Source organism: Alligator mississippiensis, chromosome 2 (genome assembly GCF_030867095.1).
Source record: "Alligator mississippiensis isolate rAllMis1 chromosome 2, rAllMis1, whole genome shotgun sequence".
In the NCBI taxonomy this organism is placed as follows: Eukaryota; Metazoa; Chordata; order Crocodylia; family Alligatoridae; genus Alligator; species Alligator mississippiensis.
In genome coordinates this window covers 132,685,490-132,712,785 of record NC_081825.1, presented here as the reverse complement: position 1 = coordinate 132,712,785, position 27,296 = coordinate 132,685,490, and the positions used below count along the sequence as shown (strand labels likewise).

Genomic DNA, 27,296 nt, shown 5'->3' with positions numbered 1-27,296 from the left:
GCATTGAATCTGGCTTCTTAAAAGATGGCACTGAAACCATGCTGATTTCCCGACTGGCTCCTTCATTGAATCTATGTCACTAGCTCAGCCTCTCAGTAGCTGTCTTTCAAAACACATGATCTATGGCTGCAGGGATTGCTGCGCTTTCTTTGTATTCCAGCAAGCTTTTATTTTATCGGGGGGCGTTCCACACAAAATCACAGGAAGCACTATTTTTCGGAGTGATTGCAGAAACGGTCAGTTTTCACGGTTTCCACAAAAATGGAAAACTGCGATTCAAGTAGGTCCCTATCTATATAGGATCATGGAGAAAAGGCTGTTCATGTGGATCAGGAAACCATTAGAGGCTAGGCAACCTCAATTCAATTGCTGTTTCTCAGATTCTCTGTACAATGGTGGGCCAACCACATAACCTCTCCCTTTTTCCACTTCCCTTTCCTAAAACCTATTTATGTTTACTTAATCTTCTTTTCGTGCGGCCTCAGTGGAATAGATTTTACTTCATGCTTTGTATAGTGCACAAAGCAGGGTCCAGTCAGATTACCACCTGGACTGGAACTGCCAGGTGCTTCTGTGATCCAAACAAAGGAGCAAACAGACAAAGAAACCCCTTACAATTGTTATCCCAAAAGAACACAAGCAGTTGAACTGGGAGGTGGGTCTGTATTAACTAAGGAGATGGCATTTTAGCCAGCTGTGCTACACCTGAAAAATACAAAAGAAATTAAATGGAAAAAGAAATCCCTAAGAAGCATTGTTCACCACAAAGTGTTGATGTTCAAAAGGCTGCTGTTATGGAGTGGATACTCAAGCCTAGACCCTTGATTGACAGCAAGGTGGCTTTCTGGGTCCCTCCCAGTTAAGTCCAGGATGAAATGTATGTCCCCAGCAGGAGAAATGTATGTTGATTCTGAAAATGGTGCTGGTGGAATCCCTTTTCTAGGCACATGATGTGTTCCTACTGTTGCGTAGGCCTGGGGTATATATGTACCCGCCAGAGTTCCTGAAGAGGCTTGTTTTCAGGAAGTCGGACTGGATGATCCAAGCAGCCTTGCCCATCATTTCTGGTTCTTGTGTAATGCTTTAATGGGAAGCCACACGAGACTTCCTGTTTCCTCCTGTGTTACAAAAGGGTTTGAACACTGTGTTGTGAAATGCTGGTAGCAGTTTTTCAGAATGTCAGGGTGTAGACATGCACTTCCTCGCTCCCTTTTTGGTCAAGGTCCTGTTGAGAGCAGTGTAAATCTGCCTTTTAGGATTCTAGGCCAGGAATTTCAAAAGGATACAGGAGGGAGGGGGAAGTTGATGCTTAAGCCTTCACTAACCACACAAAGAAGTTGGACAACTTATTCCATTTGGCTCCTAGGAAAATCCACCAGTAAGCAATTTTGCTCCATTTACTTATCTCTTCATTTCAGTTTTTTGTGCACAGAATCCTAATAGGTTGACAGTTTGCAAGATCCAGTAGGAGTCCATCACTAATGTTGATGGCCTCATAATACCTTTCATTCCAAAGACCTCAAAGTGATTTGGAAACATTAGGGTCTGACTTCTGGCCTTCGCTACATACGTGTCTCTCTCATACAAACAATTCTCATGGATTACTAGGTATCCACGGACAGACTTTAATCTTAAATAGCCAACTTATAGTTTCCATCAATACAGTTTCCATGAGAAGTTCCCTGCTGGCAAGCAGGGGGTCGGAGCTATGCGCTGTCCCCCGCCTGTACCACGGGGTTAGGGGGCACAGGGTGTGAGCGGGCAGGGAGCCAGCGGGAGCACAGGGCCCGCACCAGTGTCCTGGGGCCAGTGCCAGTAGGGCCCAGAGCAGGGTGGCAGGAGCACGGGGTCCCAGCCAGCAGGGGCTCTACGGAGCCGGGCCAGCTCCCCCCTCTCCCTGCTGGTGCTGCCCAGCCCAGCTCCACAGACCCCTGCCAGCCTGCGCCCTGCTTTGGGCCCCACCAGTGCTGGCCCTGGGACATTGGTCCCGAGACATGGGGACATTGCTTCCAAGATGGTGACCAGGGGGCGGGGCACCTGTCAAGGGGCGGGGCTACCCATGCGGCCCTCAACAGTCTGCCAAAACTGGGTAAGCAGCTCCCCCTCCCAAAATAATTGCCTGCCCCTGACCTAAAGCCATGTTGTCACTTTTGATCTGCTCAGGGAAGTATCAATATCACAAGAATGAGTGGTGTGGGATAGTAGTCAGAGCGTCAAATGGGTCTTGGGAATCTTTCCATGAAGTCTCAGATACAGGCTTTTGGTACCTTCCAGACCTCCTAAGCCAGGCTTGTCCAACATACAGCCCGCAGGGTTGGCAGGGGACTTCTCAAAGTACAGATTCAGTGAAATATTCCCAAATGGTCCTATATAAAAGACCATGATTCAACCCACAGTAGACATGGGAGCCAAAGAGGCCTTGCCAGGTTGACCTAAGGAAAGGTTCCTTCCTGACACCAAAGCTGTGGAAGTGGTTTAGGTCATTGCAGCCTGTCCTCTTTAGAAAAGCCCTTCACTCCTGCATGGAAGCTGGAAGCTTATCACTTCTGGCATCAGGTAGCAGTCATTTTCTGACCCTATGGTGGTCCCACTAAGAAACAGGAAAGAAACCCTGGCCTCAGATAAGAAGAATTCTCCCTCAGTGACAGGAGAAGTCATGCCATGTACCCCAAGGGGTGGAAAGATCAAATAATTGCCATGCAAAGTGCCAGATGGTAGTGTTTGGTGCAGGGCACAGAGGCATCCATCTGCCAGGCTGATCCGTTAGCTTAGGACAGGGGTGTCCAACCTTTGACTGTGGGGCCGGATCACAAACTTTTTATCACCCAGTGGGCCGGCAAGCCATATTCAAAGACATCACAGGAAGTGGTATCATATCAGGAAGTGATGTCATGTGACCTTTGACAATGAAGATGCAGGGGTTGACATGGTCCTAGTTGACATGGCATGCATGCCCAGGTTGACATGGTGCTACAGGAGCCGCTTGGCTACAACCGGGTTGAACTGGTGCTGAGAAGCCGCAGGGCCATGGGGCTGTCCAAGACGGTCTGCGAGCAGCTGCAGTGCAGGACACTGGGCGTGGGTGGAGAGGGGCCGCTTTTACCCTGAGCTCCTTCCCTGCCCGGGGTCCCCCCTCTCCCTTACTTGAGCTTCCTGCGCCAGGGCAGCCACGGGCTCCCAGGCCCAAAGTCCTGGTAGGGGCTTCCAGCTGGTGGGGCAGGGCCGGGCAGCCTGCTGTTGTGGGAGCCCACTCTAGGTGCAAGTATGAAGAGGACAAGGGCCCAGGAATTGTTCTCACTGATTCTCCTGGTCATGGGTAAAAGCCTATGTAGAAGGAGGTGCATCCTGGAAATCAGTAAGTGGCTATGTAGATGGTGTTGCCAGTAGAGCTTTGGCTTCTTTGACCATAGCATGATGTTCCCAAAAGCAGTGCTTGGGAGACATGGAGTCCATGTGACAAACAGGGAAAGAGTGTCTTTGCATACAAGCTCACTAGCTAGTAAGGAAGGCTTTAAACTAAATTCACCAAGGGATGGAGACAAAAGCCCAGAAATAAGTGAAGAGCCAGGGGATGTGGATAAAATCCTATTAAGGGAAGGCAATAATGGAAATCTTAGCAATGTTCTCAGGGAGAAAACAGGACAATCTCTTAGTTACCTCAAATATTTATATACTAATGCAAGAAGCAAGGGGCATAAACAAGAACAGGAGGTCTTAGTACAGTTGCAGAATTTTGATGTAATGGGGAATACATAGATATGGTGGAACAGTTTACATAACTGGAGTACTTGTTGTGGATGGTTTCAACTTGTTCAGAAAGGACAGGCAGGGAAAAACTAGGAGGAAAGGTTGCCTTGTATGTAAAAGAGATGGCACATAATTTGAAGTGCAGTACAAAGTGGGAGGCAAGATTGCTGAAAGCGTCTGGGTAAAGGTTAGAGGGGAAAGCAGCAAAGGGAATGTCATGGTGGGCATCTGCGATAGGCCACCAGACAAGGAGGAAGAAATGGATGAAGCCTTATTAAAACAACTAGTGGAAGTTTCCAAATCAGAGAACATTGTTCTTATGGAGGACTTTAATTACTGTGACATCTGCTGGGTGGAGAACACAGCACTGCACAGGCCGTCTAGCAAATTTGTGGAGTGTGTTGGGGAAAGCTTTTTGGAGCAGGTGGTGGAGAAGCCAACTGAGGGGGGCAGCTCTGCTTGACTTGCTGATCACAAACAGGGAGGCCTTGGTGGAAAATGTGAAGGTGAAAAGTAACTTGGGAGCCAGTGACCATGAAATGATAGACTTTAAGATCAGGAAGGAAGGAGAGCAGCAGAAGAAAGATACTGGACTTCAATAAAGAACAAACTTGGATTTTAACAAACTCAAGAGGGATGGTGGGCAAGATCCCCTGTGGTGCAATTCTGAGGGAGAATGGAGTCCAGGAGACCTGACTATACTTTGAGTTGGCTGCATTATGGGCACAGGAGGTAGTTATCCCAGTGAAAGAATGGGAACTGTAACAAGAGACTGACGTGATTAGAAGCAATCTCCTCAGTGAATTGAAACTCAAAAAGGAATCCTACAAAAAGTGGAAATCTGGTGAAACTCCTAAGTGAGCATATCTAAGTATTTCACAGGCCTCCAGAGAGAAAATCAGGAAGGCCAAGGCATGATTTGAGTTGCAACAGGCAAGGGATGAAAAACGCAACAAATATGTCGGGAGTAGGAGGAAGACCCAAGAAACTATAGGTTTTTTACTAAATGCAGAAGGCAATTTAATTATGAATGATGCAGAGAAGACTGAAGTATTTAATGCAATTTTTTACTTGAGTCTTCATAATTAAAGCCAGCTACCAAACAATGAGCACAGTTGCTGGCAAAGATAGGAGAGGAGACAAACAGCCCAGAGTAGTTGAAAAACAGGTTAGGAATGACTTACAGATACTTTCAAGGTGGCAGGGCAGAATAGGACACACCATAGGGTACTGAAGGAATCAGGTGAAGTCATTGACTAGTCAAGTTGTTGGCTTGTGAAGTTTGGGTGCCGTCTTGAATGATAGGGAAAGGGCAAATATTGTTCCTATCTTTGATGAAGGGAAAAAGGAGGATCTGAGGAATTACAGACCAGTCAGTCTAACCTCAATACCTGGAAAAATCATGGAACCGACCCTCAAGGAGTCTATTTAGAAACACGCAGAGAACAAATTGATCAGGAACAGCCAGCTTGCATTTCGCAAGAGTAAGTTGTGCTTCACCAGTTTTATTTCCTTCTATGATAAGGTGTTATGGACTGTGGGGACAGCAGTGAATGACTTGACTTTAACAAGGCTTTTGACACTGCCTCCCATTACATTCTCATTAACAAACCTTACGCCTCAATCAACCCATGAATATTGGTAAGTCCCTCTGCAATTTAGGCAGACCCTTACTGATAACCCCTGCCCTGCCTATGCTTGTGCGATTGTTGCAAGGTTCCACTGGGTGTAGGCTGTACAGTGTTACATGGGCATATTGTGTGTTGCTGACAGGAATTTGTATGCATCTACATAGAAAGGGCCAGTTAAGCAGCAAAACCCCAGGGGTAGGTTGACAGAGAACTACCACCTCACCAAGTGGCATAAGCCCTTCCCTGCCAAATGGCAGCTGGCAGAAACTGTGTGTAGACAGTCCCTTGCTTCTGCCAGTATACAAATTCCCCGAATCAATGTCTTGCACTGATTGCTCAGAAGAGTAATGTGAACTCTGTTGGCTCAGTTCAGTGGACTAGGAGCTTACCTCCCCATTTGAATCCCTCTGTGTTTTGAAAACACTCAGTGCCTTCCAGCCCATCTCTGTGAGTGAACCAGCATGGCTTCAACCAGGGACAGGGTTCCTAGGCTCTGTGCTTCTGACTGGATCAAGAGGGAGAGGTTGGATCTCCTAAGCTTGTGGAGAAAAGGTGCAGCCCAAGCCCAGCTCTGTGAAAACTGGTGGAATCAAGGTATCTTTGAGAAGATGTTGGAGGGCATGCAGGAAAAGGACTATGGACAGAAGGAGAAACAGCCAAGCCCAGGCAAAGTGACTCTGGCAAGTATAAAATCAGGCAGTCCTGCAAAGCACAGCAGCCTGAAGCCTGCCCCGTGACATGTCCCGTTGTAGAGGAGTTCCAGAGCACCCTTGGCAGGGACCTCATCACTACCCTAGTCACGATTGTGGGCCCCTTGATGGACAACTCGCAGAACCTCCAAGATCCCCAGTGAGGAAGAAGCCAACCCCCTGGGGGAGGAGGGAAGGTATGGTGATCCCAAGCCTCAAAATGTCCTAGGCGGCCAACTACAGTTTGACACCCAGGACAGCCAGAGCCATTGGACAGACAGGTACGTTGACCCCTAGGTACAAGCTGCAACTTCTCCATTGCTCCACACATACGGTTCTTCACCTGGCATTATCTCAGTCCCCTCTCCCCTGCAAACTCCCACTCCTCATTTGAATTTCATGTCTTTCCTGACCTCAAAGGGAAAATCGTGGGGGATATGGTTTCAAGTGCTGCAGTGTTAGATATCAGCCTGGCAGACAGGTTAGAGTTCAGGTAAAGAGATATGTGCTGGCTGGTCAGTGGTGCCTGCTCCCACTAGTCTGAGGTAGTGATATGATTATTTTTCCTTCTAAATAAGAGAATCTCCCCAGCAACTCCTTCCTCCCCAATGATCCTCATCATGCCCCTGCACGATATCTCATTGAGCAAGTGCTTGACTTCACTTCACTTCACTGGGTTGTGGTCCTTCAGTGAATCTTGACTCTCTTCTCAGTAATGACAACAGACTTCTGTACCCAGCTCTTTTGTGAAAGCCTCTTTATTTGCTCATCCTGTTTAGCTGCTGTTATAGGAAAAATCTAGAGCTACATCTAAACAGCAAAAGGATCATGTATTAGCTGGTTGTAGCATGTACTAGCTGGCACAAGTAACAGCAGGGGAGATGCCATGGCACTGGCACAGTAGCAATCAGAGTACAAACCTTCCAGTGATTCTGGCTGTAGCAGGTATTAAAGCCTGCATTGCTGTGTTTCTGTTGTTGTTCTTACCCCTACTGACCAAATTAAGGTAGCACATGTGACAATTAGACCTTCATTTTACAGGGTAGACATACTGGGTGCATCTATACGAGACACCTTACTGCATAGTAGATTAATTTACTGCACAGTGGGCATGTCTACATGTTCATTCATGTGCTTTTGCTAACGCACATTAAATTTAGTACCTACATTGTTAGGTAGTAGAAAAAGGCTCATTAGCCTAATTTGATTAACATTAGCGAAAGCACGCAGTTTTTTGTCATGCTTTAATGTGCATCAAAATAGGCTGATGTGCATGTGCACATGGTTTTGGGGATACCCTCTGTGCCTAAGGTGTGTGGGCAGCCAATCAGGTGCCCTACTACAGGGGCTGGGGTAGGAGGTGTTCTGCGATCACCTCATGGACACGGTGCCCTATCTGCCTCCAGAGCCAGGAGCCATGCCCCCTCCTCAGCCTCAGGGCTGGCCCTTCAGACCCCAGAGCCAGGCTGGAGCCCCCTTCCCACATCCCCTTCTCAGCCTCTGGGCCAGCTGAGAGGGAAGCATGGAAGGGGAGCCAAGCCCTGCTGCAGGCTTCTGCCCCCTCTCCTCCACCCTCAACTGGCCCAGAGGCTGAGGAAGGGATGTGGCAAAGGGACTTCAGCCCAGCTTCCGGGGCAGAGCCAAACCCTGGTGCAGGGGTCTCCCTGGAGGCTGAGAAGGGGGCATGCCTCCCAGCTCTGGACTCCTGGTTTGGACTCCCCCTCCCTTCCCCAGGCTGGCAGCGCCTAGCTGGAGGTCTGGCTCCCCACCCCCTCCAACCAGTAGCACCTGTCTGGGGGTCTGCTGCTTGGCCAGAGGGGTGAGGGTTTTTTCCCCACACCTCCTTAGCCACCCAGAGTGACATTGCTCTGGCTAGGGAGCAGAGGGGTGGGGCAGACCCTGCTTGTTGGAGCAGGTAGCCCAGCCCAGGGCTGCAAAACATTATGGGATACTGGGGAACCGTGAGTTAACTTGAACTGGGAGGGGATCTGGGACAGAAGTTCTATAAACTGGTTTGAGCTAAGTCAGTGAAGTCTAATACTACATCCAACCAGGTTTATTGTAAACCAGTTTCAGCCATTTTGAAAACGGTTTAAGTGCACTGACCTTCTGTTCTGTTACAGGTTTAAACCAGCTTCTGATCACTTAAACCAGTTTATGTGTAACTTCTGTCCCTAGCCATAAAGAGCAAATCTGCTCCCAACAGGGTGCACATGTAGGTGCCTTCCTAGGACTGTGCAGTCAGCCTAAATCACATGAATTATGTATATATATGCACCCACTCTGTAGCAGCAACTGTAAAGAAGGACCAAGTGGGTGATTGGCAGAATAAACAGTAGGGGTGAGGAGGTCAGCCACATGTGCCCCAGTGATGGCTACTTCATCATCACACCCAAACCTAGGTCCATGCCCACAGTGAGGCTGGCCACGATACAGTCCAGCATTCAACAAGGGGTGAAGTAAAATAGGGTGTATTTGTATGGCAACTAACTAGGCAGTGAGCCTTTCTGCTACTCAGGACTTTCTAAAAGGAACCCCAGACTCTTCCCAGAGTTGCAACATATTGCTGCCTACCACTGGGATGGAGACATTTCCTGGGGGCTGCCCTCTGGTTTTTCACGGAATGAGGAGGAAAAAGAAAAGTTGCTGCCACTGGAAGCCCCACAGAAATCTAGCTTGGATTCGCATCCTGACACGGAGACTCAAGGTACATCAGACCTCTGTTCGGAACCGCAGGGTGGTCCCAGCCATGTTTTTCTCATAGTCTGCATTGAATCTCTCATTCTGGGCCACAGTAAAGTGATTCTTCCAGTCACCAGCAATCCCTGAGATGAGAAAAAGACAATGAAGGAAACAGCAGAGGCTCACATGAGGCAAAGGGATCGTTTGTAAGAGCAAACTGCAATAAAGCAGAACCTCACTGAGTGGGAAAGGGTTTGGCTCAGCCCTCAGTGACACTCTTTCATGAAGAGCCAACAGATTTATACATGTATAGCTGAGAGGGAAATTTGTCTTTAGGGCCATTGAATGGACACATATTCCATATACCAGGGCAAGAACTCTAGTTCATGATATGGAGTACTAATTAGATACAGTACAGGCCCAATTCAACATGGTACTGATTACCACCCACTCTTACTAGTCACAATAAGAGGGTGCAGGTCCCATTCCACCTGTTAAGGTGTCTAAGTGTTACTTATGTGGGCCTTCAGTATCCCAAGTCACTAGGTGTGATCCAACTGCAGCCCGCAGCTGCCCCAGCAATGCTAAGATAGATAGCTATGTTCTTTAGACATCTACCTCCACCTGAGCTCTTGGATACTCAGAAAGACCCTTAAGTCTCCGGTTCCTTAGACACAGAAAAACCAGACAGAACAACTGACAAATACCAGTCCATGTAAGTGTAGCCAGTAGCCTACTGATACAGCCCCCTGTCCTTGAAGTAGGAACCTTGGATTCTAGGCTTGTGTTAACCACTGGGAGGTTGTACTCATATTTCCCTCTCCCCAAGAAAGTGCTCTCAACTACTGGACTGTTCTGTTCTTTCTGATCTCCTACTGAAGCTTAACCACTGAGTGGAAAAGTAGGCAAGAATCCTAGAACTAGAAAGAGAAAAAACATGGGATTCTTACTCTGTAGTGTGATGAGACAGGTATGCCCCTTGGGGTAGGGGGCCTCATTTCAGCTCTCTACTCTCAATACTATTGGTACACTTTATTCATTAACTATTTAATGGTGGGGGAGAAAGAAAGAGCCACCTTTCAAGGCAGTGTAGGAAGGGAAACTGGGTGGGAAAACATCTTCTTACGACAACTAAAGAGAAAAATAATGTTTGGTTGTGCTCACACCTATGCTTACCCTTGCGCATGAAAGCGGAGATGCTGTGGTCCATCAGGGATTGTGGGATCATCCTATAATTGGTGGTGGGATTCTCCTTCATTATGTCGAATGATGTGTGATAGACAATCCTATCCAGATCCTCCTCTGTCAGGTTTTTCCCCAGGAACTGTATCACCTTCCGAATTTCACGCTTTGGGTCCTACAGAGAGATAGGCAAGTGCTTCATCCGGATGGGGTGTGGTGGGACCCTACTGCTCGCCCACTCAGGTGATCAGTGTCACCAAAGGAAAGGGAGCCTTGAACTTTTACAGGGTGTCAACAACCTGAAATGTTATGTGAATTCTTAACCAGTTGCTCAGCCCCCCAAAAATATAGCTGAGCAACCTCTCAACCCAACTTAGCCTTGTACTAAGCAGAGAAAAGACATCCAGTGGATGATGAAAACCTTTCCTTATCTCCTTCTCTATCATTATCATACTCCACAGGCAGCCTTAATCTTGGTATTTTCTAACTCTTTTTTTGAGTACTTTGCCCCTCAATAATGTTTGCTACGGTAGTTTTCTGTTTCTGCTTGGTTTGTTTTGCAATGGGGAGAGAGAGAGAGAGAGAGAGAGAGAGAGAGACTAATCCTGGTGCCTAACTCTATAATACTGTAACTTGCTAAGTACAGTATTGCAGATGGGGTATTTAGGGGGTCCAGTCCTCAGTTTGTATAAGGTAATGCAACTGCCTTGTCTACACCAAGAGAGGTGTGTTGATTTATGTCAGTTGAGAATCTGGCTTTTACTCTCCAACTCTGCTGTCTGTATGTCAGCTAAACTTTACTGGAACTTCACAAATTGACACTAATCAGGATTGCTTTTACTGGGGAGCTTTTGGTACAACTCTGCCAATGACTAATTCCATTTCTGGTAGTTGAAAGGGGTACTCTACAGTTTTATCCAAATCTCTTCCCCAAATATCCATACCAAGATCAGGTTATCGTGACATTTCCAACATTACCCAGTTGCTAGAGACTAAGTGGTTCAGAAAGGCATGAACTTTCACAGGCAACAACCTACTTTATCAACATCTGAGAAACTAGATTGTCATCTACAAAAGTTTTTGACTCTCTGAACCAGTTAGTCTTTAAGTTGCCACTCCACTGTACCTTCTGTGGATTTCAGACTAACATGGCTAACCATTTATGTGTTTGGTTTCTGCTGGAGTGGGAATACTGTCCACCTTTCTTTTCCTAGATTATTTCAGTAGTCCCAATCCTCTCTCAGGTAAAAGCAGAAATTAGAGTGAAAATAAGGAACACAAAAACAACAGCTGTTTCACAACCCCCTCAAGGGATATAACTGAAAATAAATGTTGTGGCACATCTCAGCTATTTCCCCTTTCTTTAACCAAATACGTCCCAACTTCCTCCTCTTCCTGCTCTAAAAAAAGGACACCAGTTTTTGTACGTTGAAAACTATAAGATATTCCCCTAAAAAAGAAACTGTCTCTTGGTACCCTATAAAGAACATGGTCCCACAGGCCTGTTCTCTAACATGAGCATGAGGAATTGAGGAGCCAGGAGGGTCCAGTGTTTTGGGCACCAGCCTGGGACTAGGGACACTTTTAGTTCCTTGTTCAGTTACAGGTTTCTTGGCCAACCTGATTCCCTCTTTGCCTCAGTTTTCTGCATCTAAATGGTGTACTGCATTTTCTCAACCTGTTCATCAACAGGACACTGACGGTCCTCATCCCACTGCTTTACTTGTGGTAGCTTAGGGTCCTTTTGATGTCCTTGGGCAACATGGCTTGTGCAGCAGGACTGATTGTGTAGTTTTAGAATAAGTTAGACAAGGACTTGTGTGGGACGGTGAATGGGGATGATCATGCTTCGAGCAGGGGACTGGATTGGATGACCTCCAGAAGATCCTTCTAGGCCTACTTTTCTATGATTCGAATGCTTATCTATGTCACTATCACAGATCATGCACCCTTCAGGAGAAGCTTTGCCTCAGGACTCTCCAAGAAGAAGCCTTATTCGGTCTCTCTTTCCTAAAGGACACCTTGAAGCCAGCCCTGGTGTGGCTGCAAAAGTGCAAGCTTCTAACTTTGAGACCCTGCCTTTCCCCTGCCTTGGCTTCCTTGGCAATCTGTAGCATATTGCCTTCCATCCCCAGCAAGCAGAGAGCTCTTCAGCTCTTTCTTTTTGGTCAGCTGCCAGGAGGGAGGAGGGGGAGCAGAGTGCCAACATCCCCAATGGCACAGTGGGCTGCTCAGCTTCAAGCCTCTCTATTGTGCCACTGCAGTTCCTAGGACTCCATTCCGTCCTTTCTGGAACTGCTTTTTCTCTCCCCAGCCCTCTCAGAGCCTCACTCTTTCTTCTCAGGCACAGTCAGCCACACTCACAACAAAAATGTCATAAACCTGTAATATAAACCAGGAAACTAACCTCACCCAATCAAATAAAACATAATGTCAATGTGAACTGGTCAGCCCCAGATTCTCACCTTTCCCTGAATGAAAAAGGCATCTAGCTATCCTGCTTAGGAAACTATTGACAGCAGCTATTAACAGCCAAGCGTGCTCGCACTAGGCCCCCCATGGTGTTCCCTACAAGAACTGTAGGCCACAGTAGCTCAGCCTACTTAGGTGCGTCGGTCACAATCATGTTATAAGAATAAATATACTTGCAGTTGTGTGGTAAGGGAGCCACATAAGTACTCAAGTTAAAGCACATGTGCCTACTCGCACTTTCTTCCAAGATCACTTCCTTCCTTTCTCTGCCTGCTCTACAGAAGCCCATCATACTCCCTTGTTTCCTTAGACACTCTTCTAGATGGGGGAGAGTAAGCGTGACTCTCATACTTCCGTATCAGCCAAAGTGTTTAAATGTTCTTTGTGTGTCTCATGTATTGATAACATACTTGAATACACCCACAGACGGGTTTTCCCAGGATGGCAGATAGACAGCTCTTCAGAAGGGTCTTGTTGCCTGCTCACCTCTTTCATGTCCTCATAGAACAAGTAGAGAATGGGGTAGTTCTGCCTCTTCTCCCACCAGCCTTTCACGTGGTCATACCAGGAACCATAAGAAACTATATTTAGAGAAAGAGGTATGCAAATACCATCAGAGGCAGAGCGTATTGGATAACAAGGGGCCACAGTCTGCACTGGTATAACTGTGTTGGAGTTCATGGTGTGCACATATATCTGAAACTAAATGGAAATCAGGTGTCTGCACACAAACCGCCAGTTCTGGTCATTTGTACATTGGGCTAAGTGCTTTGTTTTTCTGGTTCCAGTGGGTGCATCTACATGAGACACTACTGCACAGTGGTTACTGTGCAGCTATTTAGTACTTGTATGAGCAAGTACTAAACAAACGTGCAGTAACTGGAGGTACTGCACAGTAGCAACAGCAAACATCTTTTAAGTAACGCTACTGTGCAGTAGCCTAATAATCCTGCGCAGTAGCATATTAGCACAGTCTGTGCTGTGATGTGCTACTGCGCAGTTTTATTCGGCTACTGTGAAGTCAGTGTCTTGTGTAGATGTGCCGAGTGTCGGGTTAAAATCCTTATCTATTCTTCCATGACTGGAACAGAAACTAGATAGTAACCAAATACTGCAGAAATTGTGTGTGAAGACTTTTTCCTATATATAGAATATAGAATATATAGAATATAGTATCTATATATAGGAAAAAGTCTTCACACACAATTTCTGCCTCTTGATAAGAATATTCATGCTAGGTCCTTTAAATATATTTTGTATGTCTTTGGAAATTAAAGGCATCCTCTCAGACTAGCCAGTTTATATCTAGATAGATAGATAGATAGATAGATAGATAGATAGATATACTGCTAATGCCCCAAGGGCACGAATTTGCAACAGACACCACACTCACCTCTGCCAGCCATGTATTTCTCAAAGTATTCCTCCCAAGTCCCCGGGTGTGGCTCCAGTTTGTTCATCAGGTCAAAGTGGTAAAAGGAGACAGCTACATCCTTGGCATTCCGGGCTACATAGATCACCTGGGGCAGGGAGAGGAGAAGAATCAGTGTTGCCTCTGTGACCTTCAGTAGCTCTGGAATTGGATTATCAAAGGAGTCCCTGGCACCTAACTCCCTTAGGGTCCATTCAAAATCCCAGTCCTACTGCCAGAGATGCCATCTGTGGCTCATGGCCACAATGAAGACTGTCAAGCATTTGAGTGGCCCTGGACACCATAAGATGAGGGCAGAGGACCAGATTGTTAAGGACTGGGCAGACAACTGGAAGCAGCTAATCCTGACTCTCATCATAGCATTAGATACTGTGTGAACTGAATGTAATGCTCTGTAATTTGAAAGTGTGACAACAGAGGGAGCAGCCTTGCTGACTGGATTTGGACTACAAATCCCAGGAGTCCCCAGAGGGAAGAGTCTTGCAGAATTGGGCTGACTACAGTAGACTGCAACCCCCAGAGACACTGGGGTCAGGAAGACAAAGGGAGAGGAAGCAAGAAACAGTGGCAGAGTGTGGGAAGCAGTGGCAGAGCACAGGATACAGCAGCAGATGGAAACACATGGGTGGAAATCCAGCAGTAGTGGCAGAGCTGGAACTGCAGATTATAGCAGTGGGACCAGGACATGGAAGCATGCGCAAATGGCAGTTGAGCACTTTGGGGCCAGAGGCTGGTTTAGAGCACGTCTGGAGGTGTGGGGGGTTTTTTGAGTATATCTACCATGGTGGTGTTAGTGCTCACTACCTGTTACCTAGTTCCTAAATGTATGTACCTTAATGTTAATGTTTATTTACCTGTACTTGTTCCTTTCTCCTTAGCACATTGGCTTTTGACCCTAACCTCTAGAATTTTGATATAAGAATGGGAATTTCTCTTTTTGGCTTCCTGTGCAAGTTCCTGGGGGTGCAGGGTTGGTACACCTGGTGGCATTGGTGGGATTGGTGGTCACAGACTATAATGCAAAGAGCAAACTGCTGCAGGAATGTATAGATTTTGGTGTGGTACAGGTATTTGATCTGAGGTGAGAAGTACCTCAGAGGAGGGAAGCACCCACCCCACTCCCACCTAATGCCTTGAGGTCAATATTTAATCCAGCATCCTTTAGTGGGGAACAAGAATGGGATGACTGGTATGAAAAATTTGAAATGGCAGCTAAGTTAAATGGGTGGGACAGGGCTGCCAAACAAAAATCATTGAGCCTGTTACTCATAGGGAGGGCCAGGGAAGTTTACCATGGGCTCTGCTGTGAAGCCAAGCGGGATTACCAGCACCTGGTAAGAGCCCTCAGGAATGCTTTGCAACCAGGTGCAGATCCTGTTTGGGACCATGCCACTTTCCTTAATCATAAGAATATGGTAGCAGAGTCAGCTCAAGAGTTTGGCATGGCCCTAAGATGATTAGCTATGTAGTCCTTCCTATAAGTCAGCCCAGAGGAGAAGGTATGCTGGCCTGTGACCATTTTGTTAGCAATGCCTTCAGTGGAGAGGCACAGGCTCAACTTTGGCTGGGAAAGCACCAGCTTCTGGACAAGGCCATAAAGCTAGCCACTGAGATAGAACTGGTAAAAAAGCTGGGGGCTCTAGGTACCCAGGACACCAAAGCAAGGGTACGTGTGTATGCCAAGGAGAAGTCAGCAGTACCCATTCCAAAACCAGAACCATCAGCCCTGCAAACAATGATGGAGACACTGAAGGAAATCCAGAGCGAACTGGACAAACTCAAGAAGAGTATGGAGACCCAGTCCCAAATCAGACATGCCAGTAAATGCCCCCCCCAGGACCACAGTGGCTGGGGTCTCATCAGGAGGCTGCTGGTAGATGCTGGCACTATGGCAGCCGTGATCGCTTCCAGAGGGAATGCCTAGAGAGACGGTGGCATTCTGGACATGGAAACTAAGATGGGCAGTGGAGAGGGGCCTATCCACTGCTTGTAAATACAGGGGCTCACAAGATGAGGTGGTAATTATTGGTATCACGAGATTGGGATACTACCTAGAAGGGAAGCTAGGAGAGGATTCTTGCCAATTCCTCCTAGATTCAGGTGCCCAGGTATCCGCTGTATATAGCCAGATATGGGAGCAAACTACAGCAGAAACAGAAAGGAGCCTTCAACCTTGTGAACTAGTGGTTAAAACAGGCAATGGAGAAGTGCTCCCTATTCTGAGAGACTGGAGTGCTGATGTTGACTTCCAAGGCCTGCAGCTGCCATGTAAATTCCTCATAGCAAAGGATGCCAATCAAGATACCTTGTTAGGCACTGACTTCCTAAAAATGTTTCATGTTGCTATGAATTTTGCAGATTGATTTTGTTTCTTTCTGGGAAAGTGTTTCCTTCTGTGTGCTACAGATGGCCAAACAGAAGTATGTGAAGTGATAGTGGAGAAGAATCTAACAATACTTCCTCTGAGTGAGATGATGATCACTGGCAAACTGAAGAGATGGTGTTGTGCAGAAGAGGAGACCTTATTTAAACCTAAGCTCAATGAGGGATCAGGTTTCGTAATGGGAATGGCAATGGGTAAGAGCCACAATGGTGAAATCCCAGTGCATGTTGCCAACATATTGACAAAGCCTCAAGTCACATATCAAGGCACTGTAATTGGGATGTTTGATATGGGGGTAGCTGTCCTGCAGGCAGACTCTGGGGCAGAGAAGTTGGTTGCTATAAGGGTACTGAGCACAGACAAGAAGTACCATATTGGAGAACCAGGTGATAACCTCTAATGGACTGCAGGAAAATTGGAAGGCAAGTTCGAGTTGAGTCACTGTGACCTGGAACCTGAGCAAGTGAGGGCAGTGCAGGAAGTCCTACTGGAGTATGCAAATGTACTCAGCCTAGGAGACCATGATCTAGGGCAGAGGTTGTCAACCAGGGGTTCTTGGGAAAACCGGGGGTTCTTGGTACACACAGGCAGACAGGGATGGAGCACCGCCACCTCCCAGGAGCACAGCCGGGGGAGGGGGCGAAGGCAGTAGCACCTGTCTGCAGGCTACACAGGCACTGCCCAGCCAGCCAGATGCACAGTGGGGAGCATGCAGCCACCACCCCGCACTGCCACTGCTCCATGTCCAGCTGCCAGGGGTAAACTTATTTTAAAAGGTTGAAAACCCCTGATCTAGGGTGTACAGGCCTGGCAAAACACTGGATCAACACTGACAGTGCCAGACCTGTCAAACAGGGGCCTAGAAGAGTACCCATTCATTTCCAGCAGGAGTTTGACCAACAGCTGCAAGAGATGAAAGAAAGAGGCATCACCAGGCCCTCTGTCAGCCTATGGGCTGCCCCTGTGGTGTTGGTGCAGAAGAAGTGGTGGGGAGGTGTGGGGGTCTGTGGGCATTGTCACAGACTGAGTAATGTTACTGTTAAGCATGCCTATCCCTTACCTTGGATTGATGACATGCTAGACCTCCTAGCCAATGCCTGATAATCGTTTTCTACCCTTGATCTGCACAGTGGGTACTGGCAAGTAAAAGTGCACCCAGAGCACAGAGCCAAGACTACTTTTTGTACTAAGAAGAGACTTTTGGATCTACAGTGGATCTCCTGTCTGGTGTACTTGGATGATATCACTGTGATAGGCTGAACCTTTCAGGAGCACCTGTGGAAAGTGAAAGCAGTGCTTAAGAAGCTGAAGGAGCCCAATCTAAGAAGCCTTTTTGCCAGAAAGGCTGCCAAATGTCAGCGTTTCTAAAAATAAGTGAACTTTTTTGGGATATGTGATCTCCACGGAGGTGATAGGCCAAATCCAGAGAAAGTGGAGGCTATTAAAACCTGGTCAGGACCTCAAAATGTAAAAGAACTGTGCAGCTTCTTGCCTCCTATTATAGGAGATTTGTGGCACATTTCACTACTATTGCAGGCCCATTACATAAGCTCTCCAATATGACAAAGTTAATTTGGACTAAGGAATTTCAAGATGCTTTTCTAGAACTAAAATGGTGGTTGATGTCATCCCCTATCTTAGCATACCCTGACCCTCAGTTATCCTGCTCATCAGACACTAATGCAAGTGATGTTGGCATCAGAGCTATTTTGTCACAAGTTGAAGGAGGTCAGGAAAAGCTGATAGCCTATATAAGCCAAATCCTAAACAAAGCTGGATGCCAATATGCAATTACAAGAAAGGAATTGCTCACTGTGGTGACCTTTACCAGACATTTTCAACACTTCCTCCTAGGGAGATGAATCACAATAAGAACACACCATGTTCTCTCTGGTGGCTACACAATTTTCAGTAACCTGAAGGGCAACTGGCTAGGTGGTTGCAACAAGCTAGCCAAGTTCAACTATGGACGGCAGCATCAGAATAACGATCTCTTGTCTCATAGGCATCCCACAGTGGAAGATGAACTTAAAGTGGAGGTGGTGGGGGACCGCCACTATAAGCAGAAGAGACAACCCAGAATGAACCAACTCCAAGGACAAGGGAGGTCACAGGGTTGGCAGACTAGTATGCAAAACGCTGGCCGGAAATGCTGATATTGAGAAACTAGTAAGGTGAAAAGGTGGAAGGAAGTCGATAGCGAGGAGTTCCCTGAAAAAGGGCAGCAGCATTCATGCCTAAAGTGATACTAGATAATGTGGCCTTAGTTAAGCATTAGACAAGGAGTACTGGTGCAAAAACTTCCAAAATCAGCCCAAGGACTCAAGTGTATTCAAATAGCGGTACCTGAACAGGAAATACCCACAATTTTGCAAGCTCTGCATGATTTTAATACTGGGGGGCATTTAGACATGGAGAAAATCTTGCACAAGTTCCAGTCTCGGAATTTCTGCTTAGGCTGGAGAAAATCTGTCAGGAATTTGTGTAGGTCATGCAAAATCTGCCTTGAAAAGGAATGAAGAGTAACCCCAGGGCCTCCATGGTCTCCCTGCAGGCTGGACAGCCCCTGGAAAGGATAGCCATGGATATTCTGGCTGTCCTACCCATAACACCACATGGAAACAAGTATGTCTTAGTAGTAGCTGACTATTTTTCCAAGTGGGCAGAAGTGTACCCTCTCTTTGATCAGGAAGCTCAGACTGTGGCAAAGGTTTTTGTTGAGAGAGATCCATGTGCTGCTATGATGTACGTCAATTCCTCCACACTGGCCAAGGGAGAAATTTTGAATCTCAGCTCTTTCACCACATATGTGACCTTTTGGAAATCAGCAAAACCTGCACAACACCATATCACCCCCAATCTGATGGGTTAGTGGAACAGTCCAACCACAGTCTGATTGACATGCTGTCCTGCCTGATCAAAGGCAATCAGATGGCATGGGATGAGGTACTCCCTTATGTCATGATGGCCTTCTGGAAGAGTGTGCAGTCATCTACGGGGTATACAACATATATGGTGTTGTTTGGACAGGAGATCTGCCTCTCTGTTGATGTTGTCTCTGGAATAAATATATTGGAGGGATTTAACAACCCATCTGAGTATGCTATGAAGGTGACAGGATACCTAAGTTCAGTTAGCCAAGCTATTAAGAAACATCAGGCTGCAGCCACACACAGGCAAAAAGAGTACTATGACCTTAGGGCAAGGATGGGAAGAATATGGCCCACAGACTGGATCCAGCCCACCAACTGATTGTATCCAGCTTGCAGGTGGGGTAGCATGAACTCACAGGATCCAGCCCATGGGCAGCCAGCGACTCTGGCTGCTGCATGATGCCTGGTGGGCAGGGCTGTTTCCGTCTTCTGCCTAGGGTTAATGCAGTGGTGTCAGCTGTGAACCCAGGCAGATGCCCCAATTCCCACCAGGAACCTGCCATCCTCTCCACAGCTGATGCCAGCGCCCACCCAGGGCTGCTTCTAGTGAACCAGGCAGGTGCTGGCATAAGCTGCGGACACGGCCGGCAGGTTCTGGGTCGGGGTGGGGATCAGGGCATGCTGCAGCTCTGGAAGGAGTAGGGATCAGGGTGTGCTGCAACTCTGGGCAGGGTGGGAATCTGGGCATGCTGCAGCTCTGAGCAGGGTGGGGATTGAGGCAACCTGCAGCTCTAGGCGGGATGGGGATTGGGACATGCTGCAATTCTGGGCAGTGATCAGGTGGTATGGTGATCAGGGAGAGAGAGAGAGAGAATGGAGTCCAGCTAAAATAATTGCCCACCCCTGGCTTAGGGAATTTTGATGAGTTGTTGCAGGCCATGGGGCAGAGGGGTGGAGGGTACTGTCCTGGTATGGCGGAGCCAGGGGGGCAATGCTGACCCAGCTCACAACAGCTCACCAAACATGCCTAAGTGACACTCTAGCCCAAACAATTGCCCATCCCTGCCTTAGGGTCACTGGACAGGTTTATGAACTGAGGGAATTGGTGTGGGTACAGAACCAGACCAGGAGGTGGGACAGTGTCAAAAATTTGGTGAAAGGTTCAAGGCTCTTACACTGTTATCAGGAAGTTTTCTGAGGTGCTATATGAGCTAGCAAGCAGGCCCAGCAGGCAGACATCAGTAGTATCCTATAATCAGATGAAACCCTATATGTGCTCAGAGAGCAGAGAACCTGGCCACAAAGGGAGCTGGGGAGGTCTGCTCGCCAACAACCAAGATGATTCCAGGCCCTTCATAATTGAACGTTCACCAGCACAGGCCCAATAGGGTGCTGCCAGAGGCTGCTTCTAGATCCAGAAATGTAGGGTGGGGTCCTTGGCCTGATGAAAATGAAGATGGCAAGGACAAACCAGTACAGGGGGCAAGAGCAGGACTGTATACACTGAAGGGTACATAAAACCAGAGCTAGTGGGGGCCCCATTCCTGAATTCCCAGGTAGACCACAGAGAAAGCAAAGACCTCCCAGGTGGCTTAGTGACTATGTGGTGTAAGCATGACTGCAGGACCAGAGAGTGCTCTGGAGATGTAGGAGGGTTTAAGGCTCCTTGAGTATATGTACCACAGTGTTAGTATTCACTATCTGTTACCTAGTTCTTAAGTGTATGTACCTTAATGTTAATATTTATTTAACTGTACCTGTTCTGTCCTCCTAAGCCCATTGGCTTATGTCCCTAACCCCTAGCATTTTCTATATAAAAGTGGGAGCTTCCCCTTATGACTTCTTGTATCAGTTCCCTGGGTTGCAGGGTTTGGTACAACAGCTTTTCCACTGCCTTCTGTGCTTTCAGGCAGGTCATTTTTTCTCTCTGCTTCCCCTTCTGAAACCTGGGCAGAGCAGTAACACACATGACAGCCCCTGTAAACCATTGTGCATGCCCCTTGGAGGTGGGAGGTCCAGGAGAACAAGTCCTTGCCCAGTTTTGGTTGGGAAACCCCACTGAAGGTAATGGCATGGTGCAGGGAACCCCAGTGGTCCCCCATCATGCTGTTCTTGAGAAGACAGGATCACTGCATCTGGTTACCTTGCAGCCATTCTCCCAGAAGGACTTGGGTAGGAGGCGGACTGGCAAGTGGGTCTTCACTTTGCGAGGAGATGGCATCTTGGCCAGTTGCTCTGTGCCTGTGAAGCAAATTTCCAAAGAGATAACTCCTGATGAGAGGCAAGGGACTAAAGATAATATTCCTCAGGGTATCCCAGCAGCCTAAATACCTAAGACCTATGAAGAAAGTCCATCGAAAGACTTTCCTGAGCTGCAGGCCATCTATACCAAATATGTGAAGCATTGTGCGTAGTCACATAACAGTAGTGTCCAGCTTACCTGCTGGCATCTTTCCAGGGACAGCAAATTCCAGCATGGGCACTCTGTTAGTGATTGCAGCCTGCCTGCATTTTTCATGATCACCATCATTCAGGATCATGTCCACAATTTCACTCATCCATGTGGTGCCTGGAAGCAAAGAGCGAGTGGAAAACCTCAGACAAATATCAGGCTTACCTACCCAGGTACACTCATGAAAGACCCGAGCCCACAGATTTCCCAGCAAGCCAACGGAAATCACCCTGCTTTACATCTTTGCTGTGATCTTGTATATCTGTCTCTCTCATACTAGCTTGAGGCTGGACAGAGATGGAATCTCTTTAATTTGCTACAAGACATTTTCTTTTGCCATCTTTCACAAATAAAGTTACTGCAGGCAAGACCACACCCTGTCCCAGCGATTGCAAGCAGCCTCTCCTAAGGTCAGACAATGGCTGACTTTTTTTCCTTTTGGAGCTTGCAAAACACAGAAGAAAGCACAGTTCCTGCCCTTCAGGGTTTACTACAAGTATGTATATTCCCTGGTAACACACAGTACATCAGTCTCTGTTGACCACTGGGCCCACCCTGTAGAAGAGTTCTGATACTGCCCATCCTCCCAGGCAGGCCCAAGTTTAATGCCTTTTAGCCCCTGCTGTCTTCCCTCTGAGACCCGTGGCATACCACAGTGCTATTGCAGCAAGGATTGCAACAAGCAACAAACCTTGCTCTCTTCTCTGTCAAGGGCTAGACCCTCTTCAGTGTCATGCAGAGCATTGCAAGACACTTTGTTTTGAAAGCTGGGCCAGTATTTTGAATGAATTGACAACCATCCAACCTACCAATGGCCAAAGGGGAAAAGTCTCGATTTCCAATTCCTTCTTGTCAGACAGACCTGGGATTGCAGTTCAAACGCTGGCTTTGCTGCCCCTACTCACACTGGGAAATGTTTCCCTCTGTGAACCTTCCCTGGTGGGAAAGCCCTACTTTGCATAAGTAACAATGAGAGTAGCCATTCTTAAATATGCAAAAAGGCAAGGGAGGTGCCTTTGTCCATCAGTAAAATGATAAATGAACTGCCTGAGTTAGGCAAGACTTCACCCTTTCCTGACTCTAGAGATCTTTTGCCAAACTGTTGGGCCACTTGTGCCTACTTCCCATTTCTGATTTTTTTTTTGTTTGTAATCCCTGGTCTCTGAGCCCTACACTGCCAGTCCTCCAGGTCCCAGCTGTGTCTCTGCTTAATCATGGTGGACCAACACAAATGAGCATGATGAGAGCTGCGCTGAGCATAAGGCTTTGCCAAAGGCCTACCCTCACAACCCAGAAGGTGCTATAATGACCTTCAGACCTGATTCTCCACCACAGCAAGATGCAGACAATATAGAGGCCCCCATGATGGCCCAATAAAGTCCTGAACCTGGTTTTATGCTTGGTGTGACGGAAATGCCCATTACTCTCCCTTGGTGGGAAGTGCTTGAGATATTCATGTTTGGGAAGCCATAGGCTGCCGAGCAATCAGTTAAGAAAGGAATGTAGCTCAATCCAGATGGGTACAGGCTTCAAGAGAAAGGGGTGGGTTCCAGTGGTTGACTGGTGGGGAGTGTGCTACATCACACTGGAAAGGGGTTCTTATGCATTAACACTAGCAGCAGCCATGAATCAATGGAGCTGGTTTTCTCTGCGGTGGTAAACTGATGGGTCTCAAAAGCAGATCCGTCAACAGTTCCAGAGCCTGGCTTCACACAGTGCTTTTCCCCCTAATTGTTAAGACCATGATAACTCACCAGACTTGGGGTATGTAGCTATCACTATGTCCTCTGGCCTGCTCTGGAAATTGTCGATCCTTTCCCAGTTGGAGGAAAATGCAGAGACCATTGGGATGCCATGGACTATTGGACAGTCCTGCCGAATGTACTTTTCTTCATCTGACATCCTATAGGCGGAAAGAGTTTAACAGAATATAAACAGAAAAAGGAAGAGCAGGGAGAGCAGCTGGCTGAGAAGACGGTTCACCTACCCAGTGTTTCCAAACATGGAGGGAAGCACGGTAGGGCTCTTTAATTGAGGTCACTGGCCCATCCCTGTTGTCACTGGTTAAGTGTGTATGTCCTTGACTGGGCCTCCATATAAAGCAGAGGCAGAGACAGCAATGACAGTTCTATACCATACCACTTTTTATAACTCCAGTTAATAGACCACAATGCCTTACGAAAGAGATCATAGTTCAGCTTTCTTATCCTCTCTCCTCTTTGATACAGTGCAGCAACTGTTTGTACAGGCTTTTACAAGCCTCCCTCAACGAAAGCAAACAGCCTTTTTCTTTTTCAGGCAATACAATCTTGGCACTTGCTCCTCATTGCCCAATAATTGCTTGTAAAGGTTGGAGAGAGGGGCATGTGAACAAATGATTGTAAGAAGCAGGGCCCATTGAATGTTCTTCTCGGGTAGGGGTCAAGTGTAAATGATCAAAGGCATACACAATAGATACTGAGAGGACAGAGGGCCATGTGATACAGGCATAAGACTGGGATCCAGGAGACCTGGATTCTGTTTTCCACGGTGCCTCGGACACATTGTTTGACTTTGGACAAGTCACTATGAGTAGAAACCTGTTTTACTTTATGAACCCGTGGCACTTACCCAACCACATAAGTGTCATTTTTTTACATTTATGCAGTTTTCACACTGTGCAAAATGGCCCTCATGCACTTTAGCCTGATAACCCACGAAGCAGGGTGGCGAGGTTCTAGGTCCCTCTTACCCAAAGAGGGTTTGAACTTCCATGAGTCTGATTTTCTAGCACAAAGCTGTGACCAGCAGGCCACAGGTTCAACATAACGCACGACCTGCTCCAGCCCTCCCTTTGAAACTGAGCACTGAATGTTGCACATAAATATTCCCTGGATAAAATGGAGCAAGAGGGTGGGGGGAGGGGTCTGCACTATTGGGTAGAGCCCAGGGTTTCCTTTTTTATCCTTGAGAATCAGCCATCTCACTAAGCCACACAACTTACTGCTTACTTGTGTCTTGCTGGCTCTACATAGCTTCCTCTCTGAGCTGCCCAAGTGAGTAGCTTCAAAAGGAGCATTAGCTAAGGCTTACCCTGTAGCCTAGTGGTTGGAGCAGTGTCCTGGCTTGTCAGAGACATGCAAGCTCAAACCCCCCTTGATTGAATGGGGGTTGTAGGACCTGTATCTCCTGGATGTGGGCCCTGGTGACTCAACTACTGGGACTAGACTATGGGAGAGCTGAGTGGTCTTGGGCTTTTGCCAGGTACAGTTCATGACTTACACTTGCCCAGGATATATGCATATACCTGCCGTGCTATCTAGCTCAGCCTTATCTGCATGCTCAGTTACCATATGGAAGCTTATTCATCCACACGGCACATACACAGCCTGTGCATAAGCACCAAACATAGCCATTATGTGACTGGGCAACTATCATTTGAGTGCCTAAAATGAGAGGATTCTGCCCCAAAGCTCTGTGTGTCAGTTCCATTCTCAATAAAAGAGTATAATCACACTCCTTTTTTGCCTGCTGAGATTGTGATCTCTTTGGGGCTCTATGTAACTGCAGATTGTAATTTATTTGTAAAGAACTCAGCTCACTGGGGCCTTGAATTTGGTTAAGGTCACAGAGGAAAAATGACACTAATTGTTACTATAAGCATCCTCCTTAAAAGATGCTTTTCTTTTGTTTTGCACAGGCTGCTTCTTGGCACTTCCATCAAGTGAAAATTAAAGAGAATACCTTTTTCTAGGCTCACTACTCCCATACAACTGAACATACTCTGTAGCTTCAACCCAAGAGCAGAATCACTTCAGCCAGTGGAGTGCAGTCTTTCACCCTAGATGTGCACAGCTTGGAATGACTTATTTCTGCAGACTGCAAGGAAGAAGGAGGACTTCATCAAGGGGTGGAGGACCAGGAAGGACTCCGGTGAGGTGTGTTACCAAGATGTACATACATTCCTCACCCAAGGTAAGACAACACTGAATGCTTTTGAATATCTCACTCCCTGAGTTTTGTGAACTCTGGAGTTCAAAATTGTATGTAATGCATAAAGGAGAATAACCAAATAGCCAGTACAACTCAGTTACCTGCACCCAGTCAGTGACCATTGGTCTATTTGCCAACACCCAGCACTAATCAGAAATAAAATGCCTCGCCCAGTTGACATGATGAACTGTGCAGCAAGGTTGTCACCAACGTGAGCAGAATGAATACGCAGCCAGTGGCATTACAAACTTTAAGCAGTAGAGAAAGCTTACTAGTTAAAATTAACAACAATAAACATTGTTCCTGAACATTTGTATATATGTTTAGGGGGGTCAAGTCCTGCTCAGCCTGAGATCAACTGCCCGTGGAACAAACCCTCTTGAGTCATCAGCTGTGTAACTTCACATCTGCTGCTTATAAATCCTGTGAATCCCCACAGGAAGCAAAATGATAGTGGAAGATGTAATTTGGTCTATGCAGCCTTTATTTTCCTTTGAGAAGAGCAAATAAGAAATAGTTCAGTTTCTCCTCAAAAATGATCACAATACAGAAGTTGTTGAGCGAATAGCATGTAGAGAAAGCCAACAAAAAGGAAAGAGAGGCTAGAAATCAGTAAGGTATCTGAAATTTCAAAATTTGGGTTCACATATAAATTGTCATAGAATTTGTATAATCCTTGCCTCTTTCCAAAGACCTCAGCTTTCTACACCAAAATATTCAATATAAAAAATGCCTGGTGACAGCAGCAATGCAAAGAGTCAAACCTCCCCTTTACCTTTCTCCTGTGGCACTGCTCTCTTGGAAAGAAAGAAGTGTTCTGTGCAAACTAGCATGATTTCCACAGAACATAGAGGGCGGTTGCCTACAGACAGCAATATCATTAGACACTCTCTGGAGCTCAGCCAAGGAAACTAAAGTCCCCCCCTTACGTAAGCTGTGTGTTCAAAAGGGAGGAGCCTGGGAGTGGAGCAAAGCTGGGCTGAGTCCTGGCATGGGACAAATTCCGTTTGCTGAAGTTCTCCAGAGTGAGATCAGCTGGGAAAAACAAGAGACAGATTCACTTGGGTTTCCTAGGCTGGTCCAGGTCAGGAACTAAGGAGTGAATATATTCTCTCTGGGAATCTAGTGGTGCTACTGCCAGCCAGGATACAAAGCCAGCTGGCATGTCACCTCTCCCAGACACCTTTGGGGATCCCTGGCAGTGATGAATACAGTAAGAGGCAGAGGTAGAATTGCAGCCTGTAGATGAGGATGTCTGCATCTGCGCCTCAGTAGCCTAACTAGGGGCAGGCAAGTGGGGCTGCCAACCTAGAGAGGGTGCAAGAAAAGTAGCCATGGTTGCTGTCCAGGGCACAAAGTTTCCTGGTCATGCCTCTAGTACATCTCCACATGGTTCTGATATGCACATGCATGACAAATGAAGGATCTTTAGGAGGCAAAGACATTGTGGCTACCCCTGGCTCTTAGATCTGTGTTTTCCTTCTAGTGAACCCAAAGCATCAGCTGGTGTGTGCATTGGTTTGGGCATAGCAGGAATTCCTGAGACCTGTGGTGTGAAATATGCCAGTTCATCCCCAGCTTTTCAGTTTTCCTATATCTAAAAGAGAAATGTGGTTGGATACAGTTTATAGAGCTTCAAAATAAGACCTTAAAATCTGAGGCTACATTTCTAAGTGCAGGTTGCTATTGTTTGCTAACAGTGCAAACTAGAATATTGGCCACAAAGTGATTCTGATGGGGTCTTACAGTGCTCTGTGACATCACAAGTTTTTTGATAGTTG

General features: G+C 47.0%; 1 protein-coding gene across 2 annotated transcripts; it reads right to left on the bottom strand.

Moving 5' to 3' along the window:
• Positions 1-6,809: 6,809 nt before the first annotated feature.
• LOC102568168 (sulfotransferase 1B1) lies at positions 6,810-26,548 on the bottom strand. Of its 2 annotated transcripts, none has more exons than XM_059722172.1 (8): positions 26,291-26,548; positions 23,298-23,446; positions 21,532-21,660; positions 21,235-21,332; positions 13,797-13,923; positions 12,890-12,984; positions 9,926-10,106; positions 6,810-8,892 (listed from the first exon to the last, which is right to left on the bottom strand). In XM_059722172.1, exons 1-8 carry the CDS (start codon positions 26,362-26,364, stop codon positions 8,780-8,782), a joined length of 966 nt encoding a protein of 321 aa, XP_059578155.1. In that variant the 5' UTR covers positions 26,365-26,548; the 3' UTR covers positions 6,810-8,779. The 2 variants fall into 2 exon arrangements, with proteins under 2 accessions (XP_059578155.1, XP_014456548.1); XM_014601062.3 differs by lacking the exon at positions 26,291-26,548 and adding an exon at positions 23,531-23,657.
• Positions 26,549-27,296: the final 748 nt, after the last annotated feature.

Coding starts and splice junctions, on each gene's coding strand:
- LOC102568168 (XM_059722172.1), bottom strand. CDS start 26,364: ATGTTCTGTGGAAATCATGCTAGTTTGCACAGAACACTTCTTTCTTTC. Junction 23,447..26,290: donor AGCAGTGCCACAGGAGAAAG/GTAAAGGGGAGG, acceptor TTCCGCCTATAG/GATGTCAGATGAAGAAAAGT. Junction 12,985..13,796: donor GAAATACATGGCTGGCAGAG/GTGAGTGTGGTG, acceptor CTCTAAATATAG/TTTCTTATGGTTCCTGGTAT.